This window comes from Phyllobates terribilis, unplaced genomic scaffold, assembly GCF_046119375.1.
Source record: "Phyllobates terribilis strain yellow unplaced genomic scaffold, ASM4611937v1 Scaffold_3__8_contigs__length_932513732, whole genome shotgun sequence".
Taxonomy (NCBI): Eukaryota; Metazoa; Chordata; class Amphibia; order Anura; family Dendrobatidae; genus Phyllobates; species Phyllobates terribilis.
Window position 1 is genome coordinate 680,635,001 of NW_027362763.1, and position 21,692 is coordinate 680,656,692.

Sequence of the window (21,692 nt, forward strand, 5' to 3'; positions counted from 1 at the left end):
CCCCGGGCTGAGGACTATATACTCTGGGCTGAGGACTATACAACCCGGGCTGAGGACTATACACCCCGGGCTGAGGACTATATACTCTGGGCTGAGGACTATATACCCCGGGCTGAGGACTATATACTCCGGGCTGAGGACTATATACTCCGGGCTGAGGACTATATGCACTGGGCTGAGGACTATATACTCTGGGCTGAGGACTATATACTCTGTGCTGAGGACTATATGCCCTGGGCTGAGGACTATATGCCCTGGACTGAGGACTATATACCCCGGGCTAAGGACTGTATACCCCGGGCTGAGGACTATATACCCTGGACTGAGGACTATACACCTTGGGCTGAAGACTATATACCCTGGGCTGAGGACTATATACCCTGAGCTGAAGACTATATACCCTGGGCTGAAGACTATATACCCTGGGCTAAGGACTATATACCTAGGGCTGAGGACTATATGCTCTGTCCTAAGGACTATGTACCCTGGGCTGAGGACTATATACCCTGGGCTAAGGACTATATGCTCTGTCCTGAGGACTATATACCCGGGCTGAGGACTATATGCCCTGTCCTGAGGACTATATACCCTGGGCTGAGGACTATATACCCTGGGCTGAGGACTATATACCCTGGGCTGAGGACTATATACCCTGGGCTAAGGACTATATGTCATGGGCTAAGGACTATATACCCTGGGCTGAGGACTATATACCCTGGGCTGAGAACTATATACCCTGGGCTGAAGACATAAGAAAATACGGTTGAGGACCCCTTAAATCCTCGGCCATCATTTGCATGAGAAGATGGATATGATGTGAAGCCCCATATTTAACCCTTGTCACATGGGTTTGTGCGGCTATGGATTGTAATCTTGTAGCCTAGTCATTTTCCCAGATAAGACAAGGAGAGATTGCCTTCTAGATGTTGCTATTTCTTAATTAACAGTGTCACACTGTGTAAAAAATCTATTTCTGCTCCGATGCTACACGGAGATACGCTGTACGCCTGCAAAAGCAAATAATCTACAGCCGCCTCCCCAGGCAGTTTCTTCATTATCCGCAGAGAAAACACTCTACCTACTTTATGTAAGTGTTGGCGTTCCCCTCTGGAAAGACATAAGGATGCTTCTTCCGAAATACGTGTCCCACTCGGCTACAAGGTATAATTTCCAGACTCCCTCCGCACATCCAGACGCGGAATGAGATTTCTGAAAAACATTACATTCAGCATAAAAATACCTGATATCAGATCCCTGCGCCGCGGATTACGCCGGGTGTATAACACAACAAACCTAATCAAAACCGAACTGGAAATTCAATGTAGCGGATCCCCTCCTGACAGCAGTAATACCTTATCTACAGACACAAGCCGCACTCCCCCCCACCGATACATTGTATCACACACAATCCTCCCAACAAAAGCAAAAAAAATAAAAGCATCACTAGCCATAAATATGGAATTTTGCTACCTGGTGTAAAAGCCGCTGTTCTCCTGAATCCGAAAATGTTTTTCTCTTCTTCATGCGCCTCTCTGTTCCTGAGATATGGCCTCCTCTTCCCTGTATATAAATCTAGTCTTGTTAGCCAAGGGGGCGTGATCCTCTACTTTTTTCTTTGGGCCTCTCCATAAGAACCACACCTCCTTGGCTAAAAGGAAGATAAGATCTATATGCAGGGAAGAAGAGGCCGTAGCTAAGGAACGGAGAGCAGCAAGAAGAAAAGAAAAACATCGCCGGATTCAGGAGAACAGCGGCATTTACACCAGGGAAGGAAATTACATGAGAATGGCCACCACACAGTGTACAGGGCTGAGCTGTAGTATCTGAGAATGGCCACCACACAGGGTACAGGACTCAGCTGTAGTATCTGAGAATGGCCACCACACAGTGTACAGGGCTCAGCTGTAGTATCTGAGAATGGCCACCACACAGTGTACAGGGCTGAGCTGTAGTATCTGAGAATGGCCACCACACAGTGTACAGTGCTCAGCTGTAGTATCTGAGAATGGCCACCACACAGTGTACAGGGCTCAGCTGTAGTATCTGAGAATGGCCACCACACAGTGTACAGGGCTCAGCTGTAGTATCTGAGAATGGCCACCACACAGTGTACAGGGCTGAGCTGTAGTATCTGAGAATGGCCACCACACAGGGTACAGGGCTCAGCTGTAGTATCTGAGAATGGCCACCACACAGTGTACAGGGCTCAGCTGTAGTATCTGAGAATGGCCACCACACAGTATACAGGGCTCAGCTGTAGTATCTGAGAATGGCCACCACACAGTGTACAGGGCTGAGCTGTAGTATCTGAGAATGGCCACCACACAGGGTACAGGGCTGAGCTGTAGTATCTGAGAATGGCCACCACACAGTGTACAGGGCTGAGCTGTAGTATCTGAGAATGGCCACCACACAGGGTACAGGGCTGAGCTGTAGCATCTGAGAATGGCCACCACACAGGGTACAGGGCTGAGCTGTAGTATCTGAGAATGGCCACCACACAGGGTACAGGGCTCAGCTGTAGTATCTGAGAATGGCCACCACACAGTGTACAGGGCTCAGCTGTAGTATCTGAGAATGGCCACCACACAGTATACAGGGCTCAGCTGTAGTATCTGAGAATGGCCACCACACAGTGTACAGGGCTGAGCTGTAGTATCTGAGAATGGCCACCACACAGGGTACAGGACTCAGCTGTAGTATCTGAGAATGGCCACCACACAGTGTACAGGGCTCAGCTGTAGTATCTGAGAATGGCCACCACACAGTGTACAGGGCTGAGCTGTAGTATCTGAGAATGGCCACCACACAGTGTACAGGGCTCAGCTGTAGTATCTGAGAATGGCCACCACACAGTGTACAGGGCTCAGCTGTAGTATCTGAGAATGGCCACCACACAGTGTACAGGGCTCAGCTGTAGTATCTGAGAATGGCCACCACACAGTGTACAGGGCTGAGCTGTAGTATCTGAGAATGGCCACCACACAGGGTACAGGGCTCAGCTGTAGTATCTGAGAATGGCCACCACACAGTGTACAGGGCTCAGCTGTAGTATCTGAGAATGGCCACCACACAGTATACAGGGCTCAGCTGTAGTATCTGAGAATGGCCACCACACAGTGTACAGGGCTGAGCTGTAGTATCTGAGAATGGCCACCACACAGGGTACAGGGCTGAGCTGTAGTATCTGAGAATGGCCACCACACAGTGTACAGGGCTGAGCTGTAGTATCTGAGAATGGCCACCACACAGGGTACAGGGCTGAGCTGTAGTATCTGAGAATGGCCACCACACAGGGTACAGGGCTGAGCTGTAGTATCTGAGAATGGCCACAACACAGGGTACAGGGCTGAGCTGTAGTATCTGAGAATGGCCACCACACAGGGTACAGGGCTGAGCTGTAGTATCTGAGAATGGCCACCACACAGGGTACAGGGCTGAGCTGTAGTATCTGAGAATGGCCACCACACAGGGTACAGGGCTGAACTGTAGTATCTGAGAATGGCCACCACACAGTGTACAGGGCTGAGCTGTAGTATCTGAGAATGGCCACCACACAGGGTACAGGGCTGAGCTGCAGTATCTGAGAATGGCCACCACACAGGTTACAGGACTGAGCTGCAGTATCTGAGAATGGCCACCACACAGTATACAGGGCAGAGCTCTAGTATCTGAGAATGGCCACAACACAGGGTACAGGGCTGAGCTGTAGCATCTGAGAATGGCCACCACACAGTATACAGGGCAGAGCTCTAGTATCTGAGAATGGCCACCACACAGGGTACAGGGCTGAGCTGTAGCATCTGAGAATGGCCACCACACAGTGTACAGGGCTGAGCTGTAGTATCTGAGAATGGCCACCACACAGGGTACAGGGCTCAGCTGTAGTATCTGAGAATGGCCACCACACAGGGTACAGGGCTGAGCTGTAGTATCTGAGAATGGCCACCACACAGGGTACAGGGCTGAGCTGTAGTATCTGAGAATGGCCACCACACAGGGTACAGGGCTGAGCTGTAGTATCAGAGAATAGCCACCACACAGGGTACAGGGCTGAGCTGTAGTATCTGAGAATGGCCACCACACAGAGTACAGGGCTGAGCTGTAGTATCTGAGAATGGCCACCACACAGGATACAGGGCTGAGCTGTAGTATCTGAGAATGGCCACCACACAGGGTACAGGGCTGAGCTGTAGTATCTGAGAATGGCCACCACACAGGGTACAGGGCTGAACTGTAGTATCTGAGAATGGCCACCACACAGGGTACAGGGCTGAGCTGTAGTATCTGAGAATGGCCACCACACAGGGTACAGGGCTGAGCTGTAGTATCTGAGAATGGCCACCACACAGGGTACAGGGCTGAGCTGTAGTATCTGAGAATGGCCACCACACAGGGTACAGGGCTGAGCTGTAGTATCTGAGAATGGCCACAACACAGGGTACAGGGCTGAGCTGTAGTATCTGAGAATGGCCACCACACAGGGTACAGGGCTGAGCTGTAGTATCTGAGAATGGCCACAACACAGGGTACAGGGCTGAGCTGTAGTATCTGAGAATGGCCACCACACAGGGTACAGGGCTGAGCTGTAGTATCTGAGAATGGCCACCACACAGGGTACAGGGCTGAGCTGTAGTATCTGAGAATGGCCACCACACAGTGTACAGGGCTGAGCTGTAGTATCTGAGAATGGCCACCACACAGGGTACAGGGCTGAGCTGTAGTATCTGAGAATGGCCACAACACAGGGTACAGGGCTGAGCTGTAGTATCTGAGAATGGCCACCACACAGGGTACAGGGCTGAGCTGTAGTATCTGAGAATGGCCACCACACAGGGTACAGGGCTGAGCTGTAGTATCTGAGAATGGCCACCACACAGGGTACAGGGCTGAACTGTAGTATCTGAGAATGGCCACCACACAGTGTACAGGGCTGAGCTGTAGTATCTGAGAATGGCCGCCACACAGGGTACAGGGCTGAGCTGCAGTATCTGAGAATGGCCACCACACAGGGTACAGGGCTGAGCTGTAGTATCTGAGAATGGCCACCACACAGGTTACAGGACTGAGCTGCAGTATCTGAGAATGGCCACCACACAGTATACAGGGCTGAGCTGTAGTATCTGAGAATGGCCACCACACAGTATACAGGGCAGAGCTGTAGTATCTGAGAATGGCCACCACACAGTATACAGGGCAGAGCTCTAGTATCTGAGAATGGCCACAACACAGGGTACAGGGCAGAGCTGTAGTATCTGAGAATGGCCACCACACAGTATACAGGGCAGAGCTCTAGTATCTGAGAATGGCCACCACACAGTATACAGGGCAGAGCTCTAGTATCTGAGAATGGCCACCACACAGGGTACAGGGCTGAGCTGTAGCATCTGAGAATGGCCACCACACAGTGTACAGGGCTGAGCTGTAGTATCTGAGAATGGCCACCACACAGGGTACAGGGCTCAGCTGTAGTATCTGAGAATGGCCACCACACAGGGTACAGGGCTGAGCTGTAGTATCTGAGAATGGCCACAACACAGGGTACAGGGCTGAGCTGTAGTATCTGAGAATGGCCACCACACAGTATACAGGGCAGAGCTCTAGTATCTGAGAATGGCCACCACACAGTATACAGGGCAGAGCTCTAGTATCTGAGAATGGCCACCACACAGGGTACAGGGCTGAGCTGTAGCATCTGAGAATGGCCACCACACAGTGTACAGGGCTGAGCTGTAGTATCTGAGAATGGCCACCACACAGGGTACAGGGCTCAGCTGTAGTATCTGAGAATGGCCACCACACAGGGTACAGGGCTGAGCTGTAGTATCTGAGAATGGCCACCACACAGGGTACAGGGCTGAGCTGTAGTATCTGAGAATGGCCACCACACAGGGTACAGGGCTCAGCTGTAGTATCTGAGAATGGCCACAACACAGGGTACAGGGCAGAGCTGTAGTATCAGAGAATGGCCACCACACAGGATACAGGGCTGAGCTGTAGTATCTGAGAATGGCCACCACACAGGGTACAGGGCTGAGCTGTAGTATCAGAGAATGGCCACCACACAGGGTACAGGGCTGAGCTGTAGTATCTGAGAATGGCCACCACACAGTGTACAGGGCAGAGCTGTAGTATCTGAGAATGGCCACCACACAGGGTACAGGGCTGAGCTGTAGTATCTGAGAATGGCCACAACACAGGGTACAGGGCTGAGCTGTAGTATCTGAGAATGGCCACCACACAGGGTACAGGGCTGAGCTGTAGTATCTGAGAATGGCCACCACACAGGGTACAGGGCTGAGCTGTAGTATCTGAGAATGGCCACCACACAGGGTACAGGGCTGAACTGTAGTATCTGAGAATGGCCACCACACAGTGTACAGGGCTGAGCTGTAGTATCTGAGAATGGCCACCACACAGGGTACAGGGCTGAGCTGCAGTATCTGAGAATGGCCACCACACAGGTTACAGGACTGAGCTGCAGTATCTAAGAATGGCCACCACACAGTATACAGGGCAGAGCTGTAGTATCTGAGAATGGCCACCACACAGGGTACAGGGCTGAGCTGTAGTATCTGAGAATGGCCACCACACAGGGTACAGGGCTGAGCTGTAGTATCTGAGAATGGCCACCACACAGGGTACAGGGCTGAGCTGTAGTATCAGAGAATGGCCACCACACAGGGTACAGGGCTGAGCTGTAGTATCTGAGAATGGCCACCACACAGGGTACAGGGCTGAGCTGTAGTATCTGAGAATGGCCACCACACAGGGTACAGGGCTCAGCTGTAGTATCTGAGAATGGCCACCACACAGGATACAGGGCTGAGCTGTAGTATCTGAGAATGGCCACCACACAGGGTACAGGGCTGAGCTGTAGTATCAGAGAATGGCCACCACACAGGGTACAGGGCTGAGCTGTAGTATCTGAGAATGGCCACCACACAGTGTACAGGGCAGAGCTGTAGTATCTGAGAATGGCCACCACACAGGGTACAGGGCTGAGCTGTAGTATCTGAGAATGGCCACAACACAGGGTACAGGGCTGAGCTGTAGTATCTGAGAATGGCCACCACACAGGGTACAGGGCTGAGCTGTAGTATCTGAGAATGGCCACCACACAGGGTACAGGGCTCAGCTGTAGTATCTGAGAATGGCCACAACACAGGGTACAGGGCAGAGCTGTAGTATCAGAGAATGGCCACCACACAGGAAACAGGGCTGAGCTGTAGTATCTGAGAATGGCCACCACACAGGGTACAGGGCTGAGCTGTAGTATCAGAGAATGGCCACCACACAGGGTACAGGGCTGAGCTGTAGTATCTGAGAATGGCCACCACACAGTGTACAGGGCAGAGCTGTAGTATCTGAGAATGGCCACCACACAGGGTACAGGGCTGAGCTGTAGTATCTGAGAATGGCCACAACACAGGGTACAGGGCTGAGCTGTAGTATCTGAGAATGGCCACCACACAGGGTACAGGGCTGAGCTGTAGTATCTGAGAATGGCCACCACACAGGGTACAGGGCTGAGCTGTAGTATCTGAGAATGGCCACCACACAGGTTACAGGGCTGAACTGTAGTATCTGAGAATGGCCACCACACAGTGTACAGGGCTGAGCTGTAGTATCTGAGAATGGCCACCACACAGGGTACAGGGCTGAGCTGCAGTATCTGAGAATGGCCACCACACAGGTTACAGGACTGAGCTGCAGTATCTGAGAATGGCCACCACACAGTATACAGGGCAGAGCTATAGTATCTGAGAATGGCCACCACACAGTATACAGGGCAGAGCTCTAGTATCTGAGAATGGCCACAACACAGGGTACAGGGCTGAGCTGTAGCATCTGAGAATGGCCACCACACAGTATACAGGGCAGAGCTCTAGTATCTGAGAATGGCCACCACACAGGGTACAGGGCTGAGCTGTAGCATCTGAGAATGGCCACCACACAGTGTACAGGGCTGAGCTGTAGTATCTGAGAATGGCCACCACACAGGGTACAGGGCTCAGCTGTAGTATCTGAGAATGGCCACCACACAGGGTACAGGGCTGAGCTGTAGTATCTGAGAATGGCCACCACACAGGGTACAGGGCTGAGCTGTAGTATCTGAGAATGGCCACCACACAGGGTACAGGGCTGAGCTGTAGTATCAGAGAATGGCCACCACACAGGGTACAGGGCTGAGCTGTAGTATCTGAGAATGGCCACCACACAGAGTACAGGGCTGAGCTGTAGTATCTGAGAATGGCCACCACACAGGATACAGGGCTGAGCTGTAGTATCTGAGAATGGCCACCACACAGGGTACAGGGCTGAGCTGTAGTATCTGAGAATGGCCACCACACAGGGTACAGGGCTGAACTGTAGTATCTGAGAATGGCCACCACACAGGGTACAGGGCTGAGCTGTAGTATCTGAGAATGGCCACCACACAGGGTACAGGGCTGAGCTGTAGTATCTGAGAATGGCCACCACACAGGGTACAGGGCTGAGCTGTAGTATCTGAGAATGGCCACCACACAGGGTACAGGGCTGAGCTGTAGTATCTGAGAATGGCCACAACACAGGGTACAGGGCTGAGCTGTAGTATCTGAGAATGGCCACCACACAGGGTACAGGGCTGAGCTGTAGTATCTGAGAATGGCCACAACACAGGGTACAGGGCTGAGCTGTAGTATCTGAGAATGGCCACCACACAGGGTACAGGGCTGAGCTGTAGTATCTGAGAATGGCCACCACACAGGGTACAGGGCTGAGCTGTAGTATCTGAGAATGGCCACCACACAGTGTACAGGGCTGAGCTGTAGTATCTGAGAATGGCCACCACACAGGGTACAGGGCTGAGCTGTAGTATCTGAGAATGGCCACAACACAGGGTACAGGGCTGAGCTGTAGTATCTGAGAATGGCCACCACACAGGGTACAGGGCTGAGCTGTAGTATCTGAGAATGGCCACCACACATGGTACAGGGCTGAACTGTAGTATCTGAGAATGGCCACCACACAGTGTACAGGGCTGAGCTGTAGTATCTGAGAATGGCCACCACACAGGGTACAGGGCTGAGCTGCAGTATCTGAGAATGGCCACCACATAGGGTACAGGGCTGAGCTGTAGTATCTGAGAATGGCCACCACACAGGTTACAGGACTGAGCTGCAGTATCTGAGAATGGCCACCACACAGTATACAGGGCTGAGCTGTAGTATCTGAGAATGGCCACCACACAGTATACAGGGCTGAGCTGTAGTATCTGAGAATGGCCACCACACAGTATACAGGGCAGAGCTCTAGTATCTGAGAATGGCCACCACACAGGGTACAGGGCTGAGCTGTAGCATCTGAGAATGGCCACCACACAGTGTACAGGGCTGAGCTGTAGTATCTGAGAATGGCCACCACACAGGGTACAGGGCTGAGCTGTAGTATCTGAGAATGGCCACAACACAGGGTACAGGGCTGAGCTGTAGTATCTGAGAATGGCCACCACACAGGGTACAGGGCTGAGCTGTAGTATCTGAGAATGGCCACCACACATGGTACAGGGCTGAACTGTAGTATCTGAGAATGGCCACCACACAGTGTACAGGGCTGAGCTGTAGTATCTGAGAATGGCCACCACACAGGGTACAGGGCTGAGCCGCAGTATCTGAGAATGGCCACCACACAGGGTACAGGGCTGAGCTGTAGTATCTGAGAATGGCCACCACACAGGTTACAGGACTGAGCTGCAGTATCTGAGAATGGCCACCACACAGTATACAGGGCTGAGCTGTAGTATCTGAGAATGGCCACCACACAGTATACAGGGCTGAGCTGTAGTATCTGAGAATGGCCACAACACAGGGTACAGGGCTGAGCTGTAGTATCTGAGAATGGCCACCACACAGGGTACAGGGCTGAGCTGTAGTATCTGAGAATGGCCACCACACATGGTACAGGGCTGAACTGTAGTATCTGAGAATGGCCACCACACAGTGTACAGGGCTGAGCTGTAGTATCTGAGAATGGCCACCACACAGGGTACAGGGCTGAGCTGCAGTATCTGAGAATGGCCACCACACAGGGTACAGGGCTGAGCTGTAGTATCTGAGAATGGCCACCACACAGGTTACAGGACTGAGCTGCAGTATCTGAGAATGGCCACCACACAGTATACAGGGCTGAGCTGTAGTATCTGAGAATGGCCACCACACAGTATACAGGGCTGAGCTGTAGTATCTGAGAATGGCCACCACACAGTATACAGGGCAGAGCTCTAGTATCTGAGAATGGCCACCACACAGGGTACAGGGCTGAGCTGTAGCATCTGAGAATGGCCACCACACAGTGTACAGGGCTGAGCTGTAGTATCTGAGAATGGCCACCACACAGGGTACAGGGCTGAGCTGTAGTATCTGAGAATGGCCACAACACAGGGTACAGGGCTGAGCTGTAGTATCTGAGAATGGCCACCACACAGGGTACAGGGCTGAGCTGTAGTATCTGAGAATGGCCACCACACATGGTACAGGGCTGAACTGTAGTATCTGAGAATGGCCACCACACAGTGTACAGGGCTGAGCTGTAGTATCTGAGAATGGCCACCACACAGGGTACAGGGCTGAGCTGCAGTATCTGAGAATGGCCACCACACAGGGTACAGGGCTGAGCTGTAGTATCTGAGAATGGCCACCACACAGGTTACAGGACTGAGCTGCAGTATCTGAGAATGGCCACCACACAGTATACAGGGCTGAGCTGTAGTATCTGAGAATGGCCACCACACAGTATACAGGGCTGAGCTGTAGTATCTGAGAATGGCCACCACACAGTATACAGGGCAGAGCTCTAGTATCTGAGAATGGCCACCACACAGTATACAGGGCAGAGCTCTAGTATCTGAGAATGGCCACCACACAGGGTACAGGGCTGAGCTGTAGCATCTGAGAATGGCCACCACACAGTGTACAGGGCTGAGCTGTAGTATCTGAGAATGGCCACCACACAGGGTACAGGGCTGAGCTGTAGTATCTGAGAATGGCCACCACACAGGGTACAGGGCTGAGCTGTAGTATCTGAGAATGGCCACCACACAGTATACAGGGCTGAGCTGTAGTATCTGAGAATGGCCACCACACAGTATACAGGGCTGAGCTGTAGTATCTGAGAATGGCCACCACACAGGGTACAGGGCTGAGCTGTAGCATCTGAGAATGGCCACCACACAGTGTACAGGGCTGAGCTGTAGTATCTGAGAATGGCCACCACACAGGGTACAGGGCTGAGCTGTAGTATCTGAGAATGGCCACAACACAGGGTACAGGGCTGAGCTGTAGTATCTGAGAATGGCCACCACACAGGGTACAGGGCTGAGCTGTAGTATCTGAGAATGGCCACCACACATGGTACAGGGCTGAACTGTAGTATCTGAGAATGGCCACCACACAGTGTACAGGGCTGAGCTGTAGTATCTGAGAATGGCCACCACACAGGGTACAGGGCTGAGCTGCAGTATCTGAGAATGGCCACCACACAGGGTACAGGGCTGAGCTGTAGTATCTGAGAATGGCCACCACACAGGTTACAGGACTGAGCTGCAGTATCTGAGAATGGCCACCACACAGTATACAGGGCTGAGCTGTAGTATCTGAGAATGGCCACCACACAGTATACAGGGCTGAGCTGTAGTATCTGAGAATGGCCACCACACAGTATACAGGGCAGAGCTCTAGTATCTGAGAATGGCCACCACACAGTATACAGGGCAGAGCTCTAGTATCTGAGAATGGCCACCACACAGGGTACAGGGCTGAGCTGTAGCATCTGAGAATGGCCACCACACAGTGTACAGGGCTGAGCTGTAGTATCTGAGAATGGCCACCACACAGGGTACAGGGCTGAGCTGTAGTATCTGAGAATGGCCACCACACAGGGTACAGGGCTGAGCTGTAGTATCTGAGAATGGCCACCACACAGTATACAGGGCTGAGCTGTAGTATCTGAGAATGGCCACCACACAGTATACAGGGCTGAGCTGTAGTATCTGAGAATGGCCACCACACAGGATACAGGGCTGAGATGCTCGGATACTTCCGTCCGCTGTATAAGTGGATTGCAAAGGGTGTCAGGTGTCAGACTCCTAACAATCTAATATTGATGACTTGTGAAAGTCCTGGATGAATTCATTAATTTCCAAAACCCATAGGTGGGGGATCGCCATATGTATTTGGAGATTGGGGTCCTTTAATATCCCCAATACTGGGAAGGCCAATAAAACCCTGACGGGACGTCTTCATGTCTTCATGTGATGGTAAAAGATTCTACACCAGACCTTTAAAAGCTTAACGTGTAAGATAGAGTCTGATATAGTGAGATATATCCAACTACGAATAAGGAAAGAAGAGAGAAGAGGAGTGAATAGAAGAAAAAGGAAGAGAAGAGAAACAAAAAGAGCATAAAAAGTAAAGAGAAGAGAAAAAGGAAGAGCAGAAAAGAGAAGCAAAGAGTTAAAAAAAAAACAGAAAAAAGAGCAGAGAAGGGAAAAGAATAGAAGAGAAGAGCAAAGAAGGGAAGTGCAAAGAAGAAAAGGAAGGGAAGATCAAAGCAAGGAAGAGAAGAGACAAAGAAGTGCAAAGATGAACAGAGAAGAGACATACAGAGAAGTGCAAGGAAAGGGAAGAACAGAGAGGAAAAAAAGGGAAGAACAGAGAAGAGCAGAGAAGGAAAAATCAGAGAAGACCAGAGATGAAAAGAAAAGAGACAAGAAAAAACAAGGAAGTGAACAGAAATGAAAAGAAACAAAGAGAGGGGCATAACAGATAAGGAGCGGTGAAGAAAAGAGAGAAAAGCAGAGAAGTAGAAGAGGAGAGGGAAAAATAGAAAATAGAAAAGAAAAGAAGAGCAGACAAAAAGAACATGGGAAAAAAAGCAGAAAAGAGAAGGAAAGAGCAGAGTAGTGCAGAGAACAGAAGAGAAGAGACAAGGAAAGAGATGAGAGAAGACAACAGCAGCCAAGAAAAACAGAGAAGCAAAGGGAAGGGGAGAGCAGAGAAGTGACCGTAAAAGCAGAGATAAGAAACCAATGGAAGAAAAGAGACGAGAAGGATTCATGTGAAGATGTGTCGGGAGATCTGTGGTTGGGCTGTGAAGATCCTGCTATTGGGCCACATGTAGATTATATAGACACAGAGCTCAAATCCAAGGTAACATGAAATCTTAACATTTCCTCCTTCCTACATTTTGCAGTAAATTTACATATTTATATTTTTATGCTGTCATTTTCTTCCTTCTTGTTGAGAGCTAATTTACATTTTTTCCCCAGGTAACATTGCCTGTAAGATTCCTTAATCCCCCCCCCCCCAGGTGGATCTCTACACTAAGAGCCAGAACCCCAAAGAAGTTATGGTACATAAATGGTACAATCAAACTGTCCTCAAATAATACTACAAATAATACAGAGCTCAAATAGTGACACTATAATAATGCCATACAGCGCCCAAATATTACGGTCATACAGTGTCAAATTACAGTACTAATCTATCCATACGGCAGTTTCGGGAACAGCAGGTGGGTCAAAAAGTCACAATTCATAAGTCTGGCTGAAACCTCGTGTATAACTTACCATTCGCACTTCTAATTGAAACTTGGTGCACTGCCATTTAATTGCAAAATATCACACATTTTGCTTAAAAAAAGCTTTGATACAATCCAAAATATTGGTCCTAAAACCTGGATAAATTCCGCCCTGCCTGAAAGTTACACAGTTCGGGTAAACTCCGACGTAGTGAACCAGTCATTTTGTTTTTGTGCAAAGCATTCTTTACATTTTACAGTTCAAGCAAAGTGGATGTAACGCGCCCCCTGGGCCGTGGGGTACTCTGTGCCGGGCCGGTCATTGCTATGGGGGATGTCACAGTGGCGGTGACCCGGTCCGTGACCCAGGGTGGTCAATCAAAAGGGGATTATTTACAGGGGATTATAGTTTATATATATATAAAGTTCGTGACGCCACCTGTGGTATGCGGCTAAAGGGAGCCACCGCTGCGGAGCAGATCCTCTGGAGCTGATGATGGTGCAGCAAAGCTGGTGTGGCTCTCCACAGGTAGAGCTTAGCTCCAGGGCAGTGTAGAAGTTATAGGTTGTGCTGGGCGTTGTAGTGCAGGGGGTGATGGCGTAGCAGTAATTCACAGAGACAGTGGGGTGCAGTCTTCCGAGTTTACTCACAGTTGTTAAGTTCCTCAGGTTGCACTGTCCAGTTTACAGCCTCCCACGTCGCGCTGCGTTCACCAAGCAGGGGCTCAGCAATCCCCCAGATAATTCAGGAGCACTTAACGAGACCCCTTTCTGTGTGCCTTTCTCCGTCGTCTTCCTGCGCTGGCTCTCACCCTCCTGCCCTGCGCCTCGCAAACAGTGTCCCAATCCGGTAGCCTCGGGTCTTGTCGGGCGACCTGCAGTCCCCTGGACCCTCTGTGGCCACCTTCTCGGCGATATAGTTGCGGATGTGGCCACTGCACCTTGCAAGTACAGCAGCCTCCGGTTTCTAGCTGAGCCTTGTAGTTCTCCACTAGTTTAGGGGCCGGTCCCCTCTGCGGCTTGATCCCTCCACCGCCTGGCAGATTCGGGCATACGGGTGGCCTCCAGCACTTCCCGTACCCCTAGGATCCCTTCTGTTCCGGGAGCCTTTCTTCTGCTCCCTCTCCTCTTCTCTCTCTCCTCTTCTCTCTCAGTCCTGGACCTCTCCCTAGGCCCGCTCTGGAGCAGAGCTCCTACAGAGCCTCTGCTCCCCTCAATTTCCTCCTCTGACTGAACACTCTCTGACTGGCTTGTCTTTCTAAGATGGCTCCCCTCTTTATACAGCTACTGAAGTGCTCCCCTGATCTACGTCCTTCACCCACACCCACTACATGGTTCCCCCTCACTTGGTTCCCCTCCACTCCAGCCAGGGAAGGGGTTCAGCAAGAACCAGAGGCATCTTGCCCCTCCGGCTGGTCTGGAGTAGTGTAGTGTTGGATGCAAGTGTTAGGGTCCCGGGCAGTACTCCATCCTTACCTGAGAGTGAGATACCACACCTCTGGGTGAGATGCAGTACCTCTGTGGCGACTGAACCCGCAGGGGCGCCACAGATGCGATTTCCTGAAAACTCACGTTCCCTTTGCACTAAAAGATGCTGTGTAGTTTAGCATTATTTGATGCTGAAAAGATGTATCAAAGAAAATGCATCAAACACAGAAAATATGCATATGTTTTCATTACATGGGAATGTTTTTTTTCTGCTTCAATTTTCCATGTGTTTTCCGCTAGTTTTCGAAACAAAATACACAACAGCAATCGGTAATCTTTAGGGCTTGTTCACATGTCGCGTTTTTCCGCACAATTTTCAAGTGTAAAAAAATGTGGTTTTTAAGTTCCAAAATGCTATGATTCCTCACGTAAAAATTCTATTACAATATCTGTCAGTCCATAGAAGTCTATGGGGATGAAAACTAGAACCCACACACTTCCACAGCGTCTTATATCCCTCTCTTGGGATGAATTTTCATGAAATTACATATTTTCCGCATTAAAGAAAATGCAGAATTTATATTGTGGGGACGTGGCCTTATACATATATCAGCTTTGCACTTTTTACGCATTTTCTGTTCCTACAGTACATGGCATAAAGTACGTAATAAAAAAAGAGCATAGTCCAAAAATATGCAAATTGTTCACTGTTGCCTTTTGTCACCGCTGCCTGATTTTTTCTATAAATGGGCAGAGGTGACAACAAAGGGGACAAATATAAAAGGCAATAAATAGGAAGTTCCTTAGGCTATGCTACGCTTCGGTATTCATAGCTCGGTGGCTATTTATCGATTCTTCTTCCTTTCCGTGGCATCCGTGCCTGATTTTCTTATAAATGGGCAGAGGTGACAATAATGGGAACAATGTTAATAACAAGAGATAAGAAGTCTGTTAGACTATGCTACTTATCTGTAATCAGGGGTGCAACTATCATGGTCGCAGAGTGTGCAATTGCGACAGGGCCCATGCGGGAGGGTGTCCGCCTATGCCAGTGCCTATTTCAGCTGGGTGTGCATACTCAGCTGAAATGTACTGTGGTGCAGACACCCCCTGGGTCCAAGCACCGTAATACACGCTGCTGGTAAATCAGAGGCCAGCAGCTGATGTTGGCGTGCCAGTCACAGGCGGTGCATAGCAAAGACATCATAAATCGCTCATAGCAGACACACCGATATCAGCTGCCGGTCTCAGCACCGACTACAGAAGAGGATACAGAGTATCGTGGGAGCGAGGGAAGGTGAGAAGAATCTTTTTTTTTTTATTAATGTATTAGAAAACAGCGGCAGAATGGGGAACATTATTACAGGATAGGCCCAGGAGCTGAGACATTATACCAGGAAGGGGCCCAGGATGGGGGACATATATTATTGGAAGGGGTCAGGATGGGGACATTTCATCGGGAAGGGGCCCTGATAGGAGTATTGTTGCAGAAAGGGGTTCTGGATGGGGGATATTATGGCAAGGAGGATGATGTACATTAGTACTGCAAGTGGCCCAGGATGGAGGACAATATTACCAGAAGGGGCCCAGGATGGAGTATATTATTACCAAAAGAGGCCCAGGATGGGGGACAATATTACCAGAACGGGCTCAGGTTGGAGGATATTATTACTAAAAGAGGCCCAGGATGGGGGACAATATTACCAGAAGGGGCCCATGATGAAGTATACAATTACTAAAAGAGGCCCAGGATGGGGTACAATATTACCAGAAGGGGCCCAGGATGGAGGATATTATACCTGGAAGGGCCCAGGATGGGAGACATATATTATTGGAATGGGCCAGGATGGGGACATTACACCAGGAAGGGGCCATGATAGGAATATTGTTACAGAAAGGGGTTCAGGATGGGGGACATTATGGCAAGGAGGATGTTGGATATTTTTACGGCAAGGGGAACAAGCATGAGGGACAATATTACCCGACGGGGTGCAGAATGGAGGACTTTACACCAGGAAGGGGCCATGATAGGAACACTGTTACAGAATGGGGGCATTATAGCAAGGATGATGTTGGATATTTTTACTGCAAGGGGAACAAGGATGAGGGACAATATTACCGGAAGGGGTCCAGATTGAAGGACATTATACCAGGATGGGCCCAGGATGGGAGGACAATATTACCGGAAGGGGCACAGGATGGAGGACATTATACCAGGAAGGGCCCAGGATGGGTGACATTACTACAATGTGAAGTAGTAACACGTATGTCTTTATAGGATCTAGAATGCTACAAGGGCTAATACATATGACCAACATGCCGGGGGCCCAGGTCCAAATTTTGCACAGGGGCCCATCGGACTCTAGTTACGCCACTGTCTGTAATCATGGGCAGAAGTTCCTGTTTTCTCTTCCTTGTCACCTGCGGCTGTTTCTTTTTACACCATGTGTATTGGCACAGCCTTAGCCTTGTGTTTTCTCGCCCTGAATTCTGTCAGTATGATAGATCTCAGAATGTTGCGATCTGCCGGAGTTGCAGAAAAGTACGGTAACTTTGTGCAGAAAGTTTCCTTTGTGGAAGTGATAATAAGTGATACCGTGTGGGAGGTGTGGAGCGCTCTGCACTTCTGTAAAGAAAAATGAAAAACAAAAGGTGGAGAAAAGCCGCACTGTGCTTCGCCAGAGGCTTGAAATTCAATCAGAATATTGACTGCGTGGATGCATGGCACCAGATAACACATACATAATAGCTTTCGGGATCCCAGAGGAGGACACTTTCACTTGATGAGTCAATACATTCCAAGAGAAAAAAAATACGGAAGGGAAAAACTGATTAGGCGGATTCAGATTTTCATATATTCTGCCTGGTATATAAACCAATTTGTCACTCTCGATACGTCTGGCGGCTGCGACAGGGCGAGTGGCCTATTTTCATTAGTCGGAGACCGAGCATCACGGAAGGGAGATGTATAAATATCTGTGACTGCCAGACATATTTTATTTATCAACTTCTCAATAAAGAAACCGTCGCCCTATCACCTCTCTGAAATAGATCGTCCCGCTGGTGGCTGCTGGCAGCTGGTCTGCAAGAATAACGTATTACCCACCGAGCCACGTGATAAGGCCTGAGATCTGCTCACATCTGCAAAGGAACCTTCCAGGGCAATTTCTAGCACTGAAATGAATGGAATACCACAGCACGTATTCAATTAGATTACTAAAATGATGACAGCAGCAGAAGTGGAGTGTGTTGATTTTGTGGGAGAAAGTGACATGTCTACTTATGGGATGATGTAAATGAGGACAGGGCTGCATGTGACAGGGAAGTCTTACAATGCGAGGAAAATGAGAGGGAAATCATATTCTAAAAAGGAAGTATCAGGGTCCCCCAGCAGCACAGAGTATTTAATGAGAGGAGTGTGTTGAGTTCATGGGAGAAAGTGACCTGTCGACTCATGCGATAATGTGAATGAGGACACAGCTGCATATGACAGGGACAGGCTTACGATCCCAGAAAAATTAGACGGGAATTATAGTCAGAGAGAGGAAGAATCACGGTCTCCGAGCAGTACAGATTATTTAATAAGAGGGGTGTGCTGATTTTGTGGGAGAAACTGACCTGCGCACTCATGTGATGATGTGAATGAGGACACCGCTGCATATGACAGGGACAGGCTTACAATATAAGGAGAGGAATGGGAATGAGAGGGAAATCATAGTCTGAGAGAGGAAGTATCAGGGTCTCCCAGCAGCACAGAGTGCGTAATGAGAGAAGTGTGTTGATTTTGTGGGAGAAAGTGACCTTTACACTCATGTGATGATGTGAATAAGGAAGACTGCATGTGACAGGGACAGTCTTAAAATACCAGTAAAATGAGAGTGAAATTATAGTCTGAGAGTAAAAGAATCAGGGTCTCCCATCAGTACAGAGTATTTAATGAAAGAAGTGTGTTGAGTTTGTGGGAGAAAGCGACCTGTGCACTCATGTGATGATGTGAATGAGGATACTACTTCATATGACAGGTACAGGCTTACAATATAAGGGCAATAAGAGTGACAGGATCAGTGTACCCCAGCAGCACAGAGAACAGTGGGGAAAAAAAGTATTTAGTCAGCCACCAATTGTGCAAGTTCTCCCACTTAAAAAGATGAGAGAGGCCTGTAATTGACATCATAGGTCGACCTCAGCTATGAGAGACAAAATGAGAAACAAATCATGAAAATCACATTGTTTGATTTGGAAAGAATTTTTTTTCAAATTTTGGTGGACAATAAGTATTTGGTCAATTACAAAAGTTCTTCTCAATACTTTGTTATATATCCTTTGTTGGCAATGACAGAGGTCAAACGTTTTCTGAAAGTCTTCACGAGGTTGGCACACACTGTTGCTGGTATGTTGGCCCATTCCTCCATGCAGATCTCCTCTAGACAGTGGCGTACCGCCAATGGCGGCAGGCCACGCCACTGCTATGGGGTCCGTGACCGGAAGGGGGCCCGTGAGCCGGGAGGGCCCCAAACCGCGTGGGAACCAGGAGGATAGATGAGTATTGGGGGGGAGGGAGGTTGCGGCGGAGGAGCGGAGCACACACAGTAGCCGCTGCTGCAGCTACCGCGTGTGCCCACTGCTAAAGGGACATGAATATTCCCTCTTCTCTACTCCCATGGGCGTGGAGAAGAGGGAATATTCATTCTCTTAAGTAGCGGCCATGGAGGAGCGCTGAGCCCCGGCTCCTGCTGTCAGTCCCCGCTGCTAAAGAGAAAGCATATTTCCTCTTCTCCACGCCCATAGTCCCGGCATGGAGAAGCGTGAATGTGCCGGCAGCAGCAGCTCACCTCAGCTTCTGAGAGCGTGCGTTGATCAGATGCCGACATGAGCTGCTGCAGACAGGACTCAGCGCTGGAGCAGAGGGGAGGAAGGAAGGTGAGTATAAGTGTTTATTGTTTTATGTGTGCAGTGAATGGGGCCATACATAGTAGGATTGGGGAATGAGGAGGCCACACATAACAGGATTGGGGGGATGAGGAGGCCACACATACCAGGATTGGGGGGATTGGGGAGGCCACACATACCAGGATTGGGGGATGAGGAGGCCACACATACCAGGATTGGGGAATGAGGAGGCCACACATACCAGGATTGGGGGATGAGGAGGCCACACATACCAGGATTGGGGAATGAGGAGGCCACACATACCAGGATTGGGGAATGAGGAGGCCACACATACCAGGATTGGGGAATGAGGAGGCCACACATACCAGGATTGGGGGGATTGGGGAGGCCACATATACCAGGATTGGGGAATAAGGAGGCCACACATACCAGGATTGGGGAATGAGGAGGCCACACATACCAGGATTGGGGAATGAGGAGGCCACACATACCAGGATTGGGGAATGAGGAGGCCACACATACCAGGATTGGGGAATGAGGAGGCCACACATACCAGGATTGGGGGGATTGGGGAGGCCACATATACCAGGATTGGGGAATGAGGAGGCCACACATACCAGGATTGGGGGGATTGGGGAGGCCACACATACCAGGATTGGGGGATGAGGAGGCCACACATACCAGGATTGGAGGAGGAGGAGGCCACACATACCAGGATTGGGGGGATTGGGGAGGCCACACATACCAGGATTGGGGGGGATTGGGGAGGCCACACATACCAGGATTGGGGGGGATTGGGGAGGCCACACATACCAGGATTGGGGGGGGAATGGGGAGACCACACATACCAGGATTGGGGGGGGGGGATTGGGGAGGCCACACATACCAGGATTGGGGGGGGGGGATTGGGGAGGCCACACATACCAGGATTGGGGGGGGGATTGGGGAGGCCACACATACCAGGATTGGGGGGGGATTGGGGAGGCCACACATACCAGGATTGGGGAGGCCACACATACCAGGATTGGGGGGGATTGGGGAGGCCACACATATCAGGATTGGGGGGGATTGGGGAGGCCACACATACCAGGATTGGGGGGGATTGGGGAGGCCACACATACCAGGATTGGGGAGGCCAAACATACCAGGATTGGGAGATTGGGAAGGCCACACATACCAGGATTGGGGAGGCCACACATACCAGGATTGGGGGGGATTGGGGAGGCCACACATATCAGGATTGGGGGGGATTGGGGAGGCCACACATACCAGGATTGGGGGGGATTGGGGAGGCCACACATACCAGGATTGGAGAGGTCAAACATACCAGGATTGGGAGACTGGGAAGGCCACACATACCAGGATTGGGAAGGCCACACATACCAGGATTGGAGGATTGGGGAGGCCACACATACCAGGGTTGGGGAGGCCACACATACCTGGATTGGGGGGATTGGGGAGGCCACATATACCAGGATTGGGGGTGAGGAGGCCACACATACCAGGATTGGTGAGGCCACACATACCAGGATTGGGGGATGAGGAGGCCACACATACCAGGATTGGGGGGATGAGGAGGCCACACATACCAGGATTGGGGGGATTGGAGAGGCCACACATACCAGGATTGGGGGGGATTGGGGAGGCCACACATACCAGGATTGGGAGGGATTGGGGAGGCCACACATACCAGGATTGGGGGGGGATTGGGGAGGCCACACATAACAGGATTGGGGGGGGATTGGGGAGGCCACACATAACAGGATTGGGGAGGCCACACATACCAGGATTGGGGAGGCCACACATACCAGGAT

At 50.4% G+C, this 21,692-nt stretch overlaps 1 protein-coding gene across 3 annotated transcripts in view; it reads right to left on the reverse strand.

Annotated features, from left to right (window-relative positions):
• The window catches only part of GALNT14 (polypeptide N-acetylgalactosaminyltransferase 14), an 805,599-nt gene that overhangs the window by 245,462 nt on the left and 538,445 nt on the right, over positions 1-21,692 (reverse strand). For all 3 annotated transcript variants that reach the window (XM_073671814.1, XM_073671812.1, XM_073671813.1), the window contains one exon: positions 1,083-1,209. In XM_073671814.1, coding sequence (XP_073527915.1) covers positions 1,083-1,209 — 127 coding nt within the window. The remainder of the gene's footprint in view (positions 1-1,082; positions 1,210-21,692) is intronic.